General features: G+C 38.0%; 1 protein-coding gene across 1 annotated transcript in view; it reads left to right on the top strand.

The window, feature by feature from the left end:
* Nucleotides 1-12715, top strand: part of SLC25A21 (solute carrier family 25 member 21) — a 485962-nt gene that overhangs the window by 428098 nt on the left and 45149 nt on the right. The window contains exons 4-6 of the mRNA XM_042943202.1: nucleotides 707-773; nucleotides 7529-7588; nucleotides 11390-11497. Coding sequence (XP_042799136.1) covers nucleotides 707-773; nucleotides 7529-7588; nucleotides 11390-11497 — 235 coding nt within the window. The remainder of the gene's footprint in view (nucleotides 1-706; nucleotides 774-7528; nucleotides 7589-11389; nucleotides 11498-12715) is intronic.

Raw genomic sequence — 12715 nt, 5'->3', positions numbered from 1 at the left:
TTTTTTGTTTGTTTCTAAAAACATTTGAATATATGACAAGTCCCTCAGCATTGGCAACAACAGTGTCATCTCGGGTACTGTTAAGACTGCATGTCAGCAAGCAAGTTTGACATTTCTTCTGTCAGCAACATATGTCCCTGACCTTCTATCTCCATCAAGGAAGTTAAAAAATTATGACTAACTCAGGACAAGGCTGGGAGCCCAGATTCCATGGCCATAGAGCTTGTTAGTTCCTTTGTGTTAGTAAAGCTAAAATTAAGGATTTGTGTCCCTTGGTAGCTCAGGAATTTCTGGTCTAGTGGGCTCAGGTCTTAGGTATAGCTCTAACCTCATTTGGTAAAAAGGGAGAAAATGCACAACTGTTGACAGCTTGAAGCTACCTACCATACAACTGAGGGAAAAAATTCAAGATTGCTTACAGTGAGTAAGGTCAAGTTCATCTGTAAGGTACAACTCATTGTTGTGTTTAGCAATGTACCTAGGGATTCCAGTCTCAGTATCATTTATTCTTCTGAATTTCATAGTGCTAAAAAATTTAGAATTCATAATCTCTGCACTTCAGAATTAAAACAAGAGAGGACTTCATGATTGGGGTCCTACATTGAATAATTGGGAATACTTTAAGATTAGTTGTTTTGTCCATAAACAAAGGCAGAATTACCTGTTGCCTGGTTCCTTTACATAAAATCTTTTATTTCTCCAATAGGCTGTTCGGTTTTTACAAGGGAATTCTGCCACCCATCTTGGCTGAAACACCAAAAAGAGCAGTGAAGGTAAGCTCTGTATACCTTTCCACCAAGGGAAAATAGACTGCAGTAACACCTTCAGCCCTAAAACATCCCACAACAAACTATGGGACATTAATGTGAACTGAACATAAGATGGTAAAAATTTTAATGTGGAAATTATAACATAACTTTTATTATAATTAGGTGTGGTCACTCTCTCAAATATTGGTTTGTGGATTTTTTTTTTCAGGTAAAGGCACTCCCTTCTGATGAGGAAATTATACAAAAATTACAGTGGTGAATGAAATTCATGTAATTGAACCACAGCGGCCACAAAATAGCTTGGACATTTTTTCAAAGCAATTCATAAATTTTCCTTGGGAGCAATAATTATTAGAGAGAGAGGGAGAGGAGGGAAGAGTGGTAGAAAAACCTTTTTCCCTAAACCAGTTCCATTTTATGAACAGAGCAAACTAATAGAGTATATTTCTTTGTATATGATTCTCGTATAACACATTTATTTGGCATGCTAACTTCATTTCCTCCCCGCCTCCCAACCCCAGTCTCCTCTGTTAAAATTCTCTATTCTGGTTTTTACAAAATTATTACTTCCACTACGCCGATTTCCATTCTTTAACCACATAACTATGGAGGTTTATGTACTACTTACTGGTTCAGTATCTGGATGGGAACATGGAGATCTGGCAGGACCCCCAGGGTAGAAAGAACTAAATCTGATCAGTCTTTGATATATGTTCTCTCGGATAGAATTCCTGATCACAGTGACTCTGGCTGGCAGTGCCCCCTCTCCCAGACCAGTGACATCACCAAATACGGCTTTGTCTTTCCATAAGAAGGATAACATACACTTAGACCGAAAGACTTCCTTTCCAACTAATGACATAAAGCTTTTTTCACATACATTATTCAATATGTATTCCCAATATTCCTGAAAGGTAACAAGGGACAGTTTATATACTTTTACTCAGTAACGTAAGAGGGTAAGTTAACATTTAGGAGAAAATAACAGATATACAGACACCAAACTTTTACATTATGTCAAAATAGTAATTTAATAGGATTTAATTCGAGTCTAGAATTTAGAAAACAAAGCTTTAAAACATACTTCTCTATAAATTTATCCCCTTTGTTGCCGTACTTTTTGTGATCTTATATTATTACTTCAACACAAATTTCATTATAAGGATCTGAATCACAGTAAAGAATCTGGAAGAAGTTCACCAAAGTACACAAGAGGGCTGACTTGAATTATGAAATGGCTTCACTTGATAAAAGATTGCCCAAGTAAACAAACAGAGCGGAGTTCCTTTCAAAAGGAAAGTCACTTTGTCTCCATGGAATAATATATTCATTTGTTCAGTGTTTTACAGTATAAATGGAGTAAATTATACTTAAATTTTTTCCTGGAATATTTTTCCTTAAGACTGTATATTGGAGACAAATTTAATTTAAATTTGAAAGGGATTAAATTTTATCAGTGTTGAACAGTCTTTTATGTAAGAAAAAAAAAAGTTGAGCTTTACAAAACTGAGTTAGTCTCTACTTAAAAAAAAAAAAAAAAGCAATGCTCCTTGCCAGAACAATGGTTAACAGATGAACTTTTGGGCAACTGGATATGGTATATGTGTCCCAGACATCTTGTTTCAAGTCAATTTTACCTTAAAATTATTGAGACATATGGTAAGTGCATTGGCTTTTTAAGTATAACTTGGAGTTAAGTGTATCTTTGCCAGATGGATAGCACTAGTTTTTCAATACGATTCATGAAAACATTTGTTTTATAGATATTTATCTTAGAATTTGTGAGAAAAGTGATCATCTGATTGTAATGATTTCATACATCATAAACTGCTTCATTGTATATCATCAAAGTTCACTTCCGAAAAAATATGCACAGACCATATATATGTATATATATAAATATACCCACACATGCATGCACACATACATATGTATATGTACATATGGTCTGTGAATATATATGTATGTATGTATTCCTTGGTACTGAAACTTCAATTACAATCATTATTATAATCAGAAATAATGTTAAGTTTTCTGTACTTTATTCTTTGAAATGAGATTCATCATTAAAATAAGAAGACTCATCGATGCTAAATAAATCAAACTTCCCCCTTTCACAAATTAAGACAGAATTAGTATTGCAGTTAGCAGAAGGAAATAAAGACCTCGGAAAGATACCAACTGGTCCCTCGGACATGGGAAGCACCACATTCCAGGTTCCAGGGTCTGGTCTTGAGATTCACAAGTCTAGAAACACCGTTTTTCCATGAACAGACTCTCAAGGATTGCCTAATACTAACCAGACTCATGAAAGAATATAAATTGTGAAGGCTGTTCACCACGATCCCTATACCTGCCATGGTGTCTACACATACTGGATACTCAGTCAATGTTAGATGCACAAATGAAACATATATAGAGAGAAACAAAAAGTGTATTGATTTATAACAGGAGACATTCCTATCCTATTCCCCAAAATTCCCATGTCTACTATTCAGTCTCTGGAATACCAAGACTTCCATTTCCAGCCAAGATAGAGTAACAGAGACCAGATTTTACTCTCCTGCCTGAAACAGCAACAATAAAAATGAACAAAATATATGAAACCACAATTTTCAAGACACTGGACATCAGACAAGGAAGGACAGAGACACAGGAAACAAACGAGATGAGCTCTATGGTTTGCCCCAACTTACCGCCTTGAGAGGTTTGCCACACCTAGGTCATGCAGGGGAGATGTAAGGAGAGCCCAGTGTACTCCCTGGGATGAGAGACAGCTGATGGGCTGGAGAGGGCAAAGCAGCTAGAGTTCACAGGACAGAGTACCAGAAAAAGAGAGAGCTCCTATGACCTGCAGAGGGACCCTGTAGATACTCAGGTGAGAACCAATGAGTACATGCATGTAAGAAAACTAGCAAGGCTTGGGAAAGATGTACAGAGCATTAGGGGGAACAGTGCTTGGCAAGCACATAGGGCTGGGAATGGTACCTGTTTCCACCAGCCAAACTGAAGGGCCTCCAAATGCACAGGGCATTAAGAGGAGTACTCAGAAGGGGTTTGCCTCAATAGCGGGGAATAATCAGCCCTAGTCTGAGCACTGCTTAGGTAGTTAAAAGCAAGATCCAAGCGGATCAGACTGTTTGCATGTAATTGAACTGCATCCCTGAACAGAATACCTGGGAGGTCAGGTTAGTCATCAGACTGCTTAGTGAGCATGAGATAAAGCAAAGGGAAAAGTGCTGGAGGGCTGTGTCACCCAGGCAAATGGTACCAACCTCCCCTGCCAAACCACAACCTGACACTTCTCCGTAGACTGTATGGCTTGTGCCCCTCTCCCTAGGTGAGACTATCAACTTCTGATTCCAGTACATAGGTTATAAATGACATAATTCATTTGGATTCCAGATTTTATATTCAGAATTCCCAAAAACTTGATTGGATATGAATGTTTTCAAAACTCTTCATTCACACTTCAGTATGACTTTGGGGAGGTAACTTTATTACATGTTGACCCCCCTAATTGCATCCTTAGAGGGTAACCTCATATCTCACATGATAGGGTACTTTTATCACATCTATGCATTGATCAGTGTTGTGAATGAGAAATTACCGAGAAGTATCATGAAAGCCATAAAGCAGTAGTGTTGTATAGAGAGGAATTAAAATAATAGCTAATCTCCTAGTTCCTAAGAATACAGTTCTGGCATGATATCTTCTAATCTTTGAACATGGGAGACATTCAGTAAATATTTGTTGAATGAATGAATGTTTTTTTTAGTAAATATTGGTTTCAGACTGTAGTAATGACATTTACATAATTTTACTATTACTGAAACTTTGTTTTAAAAGATTTTAGCTTTTCCTTCCTTAAGATCCTGTATTATTTATTTGAAGCACTATCTGCTTATTAGAATATATGATAATATATTGTTCATTACTTTTGAATTCAGTACATTAACAATTCATCACTATGATCTATGGGGCTTCTTTATTCTCTGGAACCAGAATCATTTCATCCTAGCCATTCACTGAAAGTTTCCAGAAAAGTATGATGAGCACCAATCAGCTAATTAATAGTAGTTTGGTTTTTAAAAACAATTTTAGAGATGGGGAAATGAAGAGCCTAAAATTGCCCCAACACATAGACTTGGGATTCCCTGTGAGAATTGCTACAGTGACAGGCCAAGTCCAAATCCCCAGACTTCTCCCTTGAGATCCCAATATGGTCCTTAATCCTTCGTAATTACAGAAAATTGGAAAGAAAGAGAGAGAAAGAAAGAAAGAAAGAAAGAAAGAAAGAAAGAAAGAAAGGGAGGGAGGGAGGGAGGGAAGGGAAGGAAGGAAGAAAGACAAAAATCAAAACCACCTCCTCACAGCGGAAGGGAACCACGTAGTGAGGCCTCTTGTGAGGTCCATCCATCCCAGAACTTCCTTGAACCCAATGTTCAGTTTTTTCAAATGTGGGCCATGACACATGAGTCCTAAAATCAACTTAGTGGGTTACTAGATTTAATGGGTCATGACCAGAATTTTTTTTCATGAAACAGAATAGAAACATAGTGCATTACACATAGTGAAGGGGTAAACATTGTTTTATAGCAATATTTTGTTTCAGTTAATATAAGCGTATACTGCATTCGTGCGTGCACGTGCGTGTGTGTGTGTGTGTGTGTGCGTGTATGTGTGTTAGTGTTACATAAATACTTTTTACCTAGATTGTGGTCAGAAAAGTTTGAAATCTTCTGCATTGAGGAACTGTGGGCTTCTAGGGTCAGGGAAGGCAAGACCTCAACAGCAAGAAAACTCAAGGGCAGAGAATCCCAAACTGTCAACAATCACGGCTCAGCGATGAGTGAGCACGTATTGTGGTTGAGAGTATACACAGCCTTTGCAGTTATGGAGGGGAGTGTCAGTCCTTCCACTCACTAGCTGCAGGACATGTGTCTACAAAATGAGAATCATAGTTTAGTATACCCTGTTGCCTGATGGGTTTGTATGGGTTCGATGCAGTAGCACATGCAAAGGCCTTAGCATGTTTTCTGGACCACAGCTGGCTATCATGGGTGATACAAATAACTAAGGATACTAAGGATCTGTGGCTTCTTTATTAGTCAAAGTAAAGAAAGAGAATAAAAACTAGGATATTCTAAAAGTCCTCTTCATGCCAGGCATGTCATAAAACCTTACTTAAATTCTGTTATGTTATTTTTTTTAATTTTATTTATTTATTTTGAGGAAGAGAGAGAGAGAGAGAGAGAACAAGTGGGGGAGGGGCAAACAGCAGGAGAGACAGAATCCCAAGCAGGCTCTGAACTCACAAACCGCGAGATCATGACCTGAGTCGAGATCAAGAGTCAGATTCTTAACCAACTGCACCACCCAGTCGCCGCTTAAATTCTATTATTTAAGGAATACTCTAGAAGGTAAGTTTTGTGTTCTCCAAGGCTAGAAAGGTCAGGTGACTTGCCCATGCTTTCACAGCTAAGTAGCATAGGCAGGATTCAGTCCCAGGACTGCTCCCCTCAAACCCCACCAAGGTGACTGTCAAAGAATAGTGATGATAATGACCATTAAAAAATGAAGGAAAAAACTTATCTTTAAAGCCTAAGACAATAACTTTCCTTCCAAAAGTCTACATCCATAGTTGAGCTATAGAAGCATGACACAAGTCATTCCTAAGTCTTTAAAAGGATCAAAATCTATCCAGTGATAAAATGATTTTAGGTCTACCCAACGACTCACGGAGCCATGTTTATGGAACTACCTCCTTCTAACAACAGAGGATTATTTAACCCCCAATTCCACTTTTTTTCCTTCCCCCATTTTATTGGATTATAAAGTATAGAGTAGAAGACACTTGAGACCATGCCATTTCTGGGGTCTTAAAAATCAGACCCTAGCAGGACCTAAGATTGTGCCCTATCAGTGATATAGGCAGCTACCTAAAAGAGCACCCAGGAGCAAAACATCATGATCAAGCAGAGTCGTTGCCCAAAATGCAGAAGAGAGAAATGTATTGGGGAACATTGTATGAAGTCTGATTAGATTTGCCTCCATAGAAATTTATTTGCAGAGAAAATTCTATTACATGTTACCTAATGAAGGAATATACAAAATCTTCATCATCATCAAATTTTAAAGGAAGGAATAAACAGTGTTCTTTCTTTATTCACGTTGAAGACAGTCTTGCTTTAAGTCAGGATGGACAAGCTGACCTCGTTAGGTCTTTCTCTGTTTTACCAGGCGGTCTTCATCATCAGTGAGTGTTTAGACATTCCATGAAACAAGAGAGATACACAGCAATATAAATTCAAGTTAAAGATGAGAAGTGGATGTCTTTTACAAGTGGGCTAGAAAATTGGGCATTCACTGGGAAAGCAGTTCAGAGAGAAAACATAGGAGACCAGAGATTTCAGGTCTCTATGCCTATAATTTTGAATCACTGCCATCAAAAAGAAGTCTATTGATGTCTGGGGAAACTGAAAATGGTCATGGTAAATGGAAGCTGTATGCTTCATTTACTGCTATAAAGGATTCCATCAGCTCTTCTGTAGGTTATTATAGTTGCATTTGAAAATGCCAATGGTAAAGTAAGATTCAATAGTAACTACCCGAGACCAGATTAAAAACTATGTTCGATGGTTTATCATTTTCTAAAATGCTGGTTAATATAATGATTGACTAAAGAAATTTGAGTCAATTAAAGGGTTTGTTGCAGGAAATTGTTATAAATCTCTGGGTTTGGTTTTATTTCACAGTTTTTCACCTTCGAGCAGTACAAGAAATTGCTAGGATATGTGTCACTGTCACCAGCATTGGTAAGTGAGAGTATTTATTATACTTAAGTGTGTGAGTTATTTCATAAAGGAAAATCTGGAAACAAAAACCCTTTTGATTCCCCAAGCCCAGCTACTAAAATATGAATTCGAGTTATTCAATGTTCAGCTACTTGTTGAAAGCCATCTTCCTAATAACTCACAATTTGGCTATTTTATAGTTCCTGGTGATGAATTTATGACAACAATAATATGTGTGGAAGGACTCATATGAGATATGGTCAAGAATATAAAATAAAGAGTACATTTGTCAAAGATTCTGTTAAAGCCGAAACATGCATATGTTTACCTATATACTGGACGTATCTATTTGTGCAAAAGTCAGTATGCCTAAAACATTTCCTAACAGGTCACTTTTCCAGCTTTTGCTCAAGCTGTAGTAAATAAATATAGGACTTCAAGTCACCCTGTAGTCAGATGCAGAAGGGCCTTTTGTAGTTGAGAACAGTGATGTTACAATGACACATCTCAGTTGGGGTGCCTGGGTGGCTCAGTCGATTAAGCCTCCGACTCTGTTTCAACTCAGGTCATGATCTCATGGTTCGTGGGATCAAGCCCCAAGTTGGGCTGTGCTGACAGCATGGAGCCTGCTTGGGATTCTCTCTCTGCCCAACCCACCCCCACCCTCTCTTTCTCTCTCAAAATAAATAAATAAACTTAAAAAAAACAGTGACACATCTCAGCTATTACAAGAAAATCGTTTGGTGATTTGAACATTTCTCCATGCCACTCCTCTTCTTCTTGGTGACTTTGCTGCTTTTCACAAGACAGATTATATTGACCAAGTGGGTTTTACAAGTATGTGTGCAACAAGAGCCCAAGAGAGAGAAAATGCACTATTTTTTTCTCCCACCAAATCTGGAAAACAAAGCAAAACAACATATGCATTGGTCCTCTAACTGACAGTGTACCTTCCAGCCCCTGGAAAAGTCCCCCAGTTTATCTTCTCAAATGTACCTCAAAACTCAACCAGAGAGGCAGTGTTCTGAGCTTCAACTTTTCAGTTACTTAACTTGTAAAGGTTCACTTCAGAATATTTACTCTGCCAAATAAACTGTCCAAGAAGAAGTATCTGTTATTTTTAAAACCATACATGCCTCTTTTCTAGGAAGCTTCCTGTTAGGAGACTTTTTGTCCAGCCTCCTGCCTAGACAAGTTGGCTGTGAAGTAACCTTGAATGGAGGAAGTGGCAGAATGAGTCCTAATATTAGCTAAGATTTTTTTTAATGCCTTACTGTCGTCTCTTAATGTCACTCTGAACATTTAAAACATCTTGGTAAAGACAGGATTAAAAACTTCCTAGCAAAAGACAATAAAATGTGGTCTCCAGAGGGCCAGCTGGCTGTTCCAGTGTCGAGCATTGGTACCATGTGAGGGACGGCAGTTCTCTCCACTCTTGAGAATTAAAACAGAAAAGCATTTGGCCACTCGAGCTACTATAACTGAATGCATGCAAACTGTAGGCAGTTTTTCTCTTTCCTTGAACTCATTTATTCCAGCTTCTTTTTGATATAGCTAGACACTTAAACAGCCCTTAAATGTCCCCTGGTTCTCTCACATGAAAAGCCTAGGGGGCTGGGAACCCAACTATTACCACTGGTCTCTGGAATAATCTAAGTAACATGATCTGCTGATAGCTGATCAATTCTTTTGACAAGGGACTGCTGAACACTAGTCCTGACAGCAAATGTAGCTGAGTTTTATAGAAGAGCAAAAAAGTGAATTACTTGGAAGGTTGCATATAGTAAGTAATAAAAACCTGAACATCTGGATTTTAGCTTTCCTAGTCAGAAGAGTTTGGGACTAGTATTTGTGTGTGTGTGTGTGTGTGTGTGTGTGTGTGTGTCTCACACACACACACACACACACACGTTTTGGCTTCCATGATGAAAATCTGAGATAAATGAATAAAATATTTGGTCTGTTACCCTATACAAATATGTTTAAAACCGTAATGAAGGGGCATGAAAGGAAAACATTAATTATTCCCTCTCTCCTTGAATCTGTATGCTATCCCATTCTTCTTCTTCATTTTTATGTGCAACAGGAACAATGGCTTTTGTATAGCACTTTACAAAGGGCTTCGCACATTGTTTTGATCCTCGTAATTCCCTTATGAGTTAGGGAGATTAGATATCATTGTCCCCATTTTACAGATGAGAAAACCATGGCTTATGAAAGGTTCAGTGATTTAGACACAGAGCTGCCGCTAGCACATGTTACCTTTGTGTGAGTTGTGAAAAGGCGCCCTTTCTCCTGACTGATACCTCTCCAGAGGTCCAGCTTGGCAAGTGGGATATGCAGGCTGGATTTCAGATGCGCACACACACACACACACACACACACACACACACACCTTTTTCTGTGCACAAACTACTGTACATGGCAGCTGTGGTCATACATCCAATCAGTGGCACGACCAGGACCTAAACTCAGACCTCCTGGCTCTGGATGCTCCCTTGTTCTATCTTGCCTTTTCTTCCAAGGTTATGAAATATTCCTGTCTCTTTTCTCTTTTGGTCTCCTATTTGAAGAAATTAGAAACCCCTGGTAAGAGTTATGTGTTCTTTGCTCTTCATTGGCTTTTTTCTTCTTTTGGTTGTATATATTATTACCTCTTCTGGAATTAGAGCTTCAACGCTAAAGGATTTTTTTTTTCAGCATCTGTTTTGGAGATTTGAGGCTTTATTTCATTTTGTTTTTCTGGAGTGTGTGTGTGTGTGTGTGTGTGTGTGTGTGTGTGTGTGTTAATTGTTCTGGTTAACTTTTTAAAAATTTTTTTAAACATTTTATTTTTGAGAGAGACAAAACACGAGCGGGGGAGGGGCAGACAGAGAGGGAGACACAGAATCCGAAGCAGGCTCCAGGCTCTGAGCTGTCAGCACAGAGCCAGTTGCAGGGCTCGAATTCAGAGCCGTGAGATCATGACTTGAGCTGAAGTCGGATGTTCAATGGACTGAGCCACCCAGGTGACCCTGTTCTGGTTATTTTCGATACAGATTTTCTGAAAAACCCTTAAGCATTTTACTTTGAGGAAAATTCTAGAAAGTTGTTCTTTTTTAATTTCTTGCAGAAATTCTTAATTGAGAGCAAGTAAGAACCTGACATCATCCTTTGATGTTCTAGATTTTAACTGAGCCTTCAGAACAACCTAGCCATTTCTGATCTCAACTTTTATTCCTCAGCTTCTATGGCTAGAAGAATAGGGCGGTTGTCTGTTTTTTTAAATAGCGAAAGGATGAATAAAAATTTTTTGTTAATTATCTAGAATAGTGACTCTAACAACAGGGCTATACATTTAAATGTTTTCAGCTGCAGTGTTTGGTCACCTGAAACTCAGCTTTTTATAAACATTTTATTTTTGATTCTGCTCCTTGAATTTTTTTAGATGCTCAATAAGGATTTAAGTTAGCTGTTTTAAAAATGAAGCTCTCCTTTTACAGGCCAAACTCTCTTTTAATTGTTACATGTGCAGATGTTTTAGTATCCACCTTAAATCACTAAAAAAAGCCTTTCTTTTCATTAAGGAAAAAGTCGTTGTTGATGGGGCTTTGACATTTTATTTTGAATTGTTAGGATGTGGTTTGTGGCTTCTGTAATTTCTTCTTCATGAATTGTCAGCATCTAATCAAGAACTAAAGCTGTTTAGTAATGGTATATGGTGCATTTATGTAAGTTTCTTCCTTCTCAACATAACATTCAGCTGCAGAGTGTAACGAGTAGGATGTTTAACCTAGTACACATAACTTGTTTTAAAATATTGATTGATTTCATTTTTTATAGACATTTGCCATTGCTGGATTAGGATCTGGACTAACAGAAGCTATCGTGGTTAACCCTTTTGAGGTAGTAAAGGTTGGCTTGCAAGCGAATCGGAACAAATTTACAGAGGTAATCACTTAATGTTTTCCTATTGGTGAGGGAACATAAAAAATTGTTTTATATATAGTGGGTGTATATATATATATATATATATATATATATATATATATATATATATATATAATTATGAGCCAGCTCTTACTTGTTAAAGCTGTAGCAAATTATTGTTAAGGAAGTAGCGTAAGAAAAAGTCAAATTTCTTCCACAAGGAAAGTGTTAACAAAAATATACTAAAGTCTGATGGGCAAACACATGTTTACCTGTTTTCATTTTAGATTTGTAATGTAATCTATAGTGACTTATTTGGAAATGTTTTCCCTACTTTTGGCAAAACTTCTATTTCATATTATACTGGAAAAGATTGAAGCAAACATCACTGAGGTGAGAATATTGTGCCTTTTAAAAAAATTATGAAGTCATTTTTTAAAATTACCTCACTCCTTTCTCCACTCCACCCACCTCCTTCCCCCAAAGATTCTGATAATCTGTCAAGCTTGTCTTTTGGTTTAATTGGAATGAGCAAGTTACTAAACCTGTATAGACGTCACCCCTTGGACAATGATGGGTCCTGACATTTAATCACTGGTACATGATGTTCCATGAAGACAGCTTCCCTTGGTGTATGCTGCCTTCACTTCCTCCCAGTTGCCTAATAATTCCCTTAAAACCCCCAAGTCCAACTGTTCTTGTTTTATTCTTTTGGGTGCCAAGCACAAGGTAGGGAGAAAAGGAGATTGGCATTCCAGGTCCTTCCTCAGCATTTTAATTTAATTCCACAACTGGGTAGCATGTGGTATAAATTGCCTTGGAGTATCTGCTGACCTGAAGTTCTCTGTAGAATAGTTCCCCTGCCTACTACTTAAGCAGCTGCTAATGGGTGGAGACCCCCCTCACTCCCACCCTGCTTCCTGCCTGCTGATACTGCCTGAGAGCTCCCTGGCAACTTCCTAAGCAGGGGTGTGGGAAAGGAGAAGGGGGCCCAGCTCACCTGTAGCTGCCAAGACCCAAGGGGGGCAGGGTTGGGCTGCTTCAGCAGATGCTCTCCACTCAGATGAAGTCAATCCTAATTAAGCATGATTTTTTTTTTTAAGTTTCAAAAAGTTGCCTTAATTAAAGTGATATATAGAGCATTTTGGAAAAGATTGACAATTGTATTGCCCTGGTCTTTGTTTCTGTTTTGTTTTCTATTTCCTTGAATGAAGGAAAAAGGTGATAAGGAATAGGAAG

This window comes from Panthera leo, chromosome B3 (assembly GCF_018350215.1).
Source record: "Panthera leo isolate Ple1 chromosome B3, P.leo_Ple1_pat1.1, whole genome shotgun sequence".
Lineage (NCBI taxonomy): Eukaryota > Metazoa > Chordata > Mammalia > Carnivora > Felidae > Panthera > Panthera leo.
The sequence above is the reverse complement of the archived record's forward strand: the minus strand, read 5'-3'. Positions and strand labels throughout refer to the sequence as shown.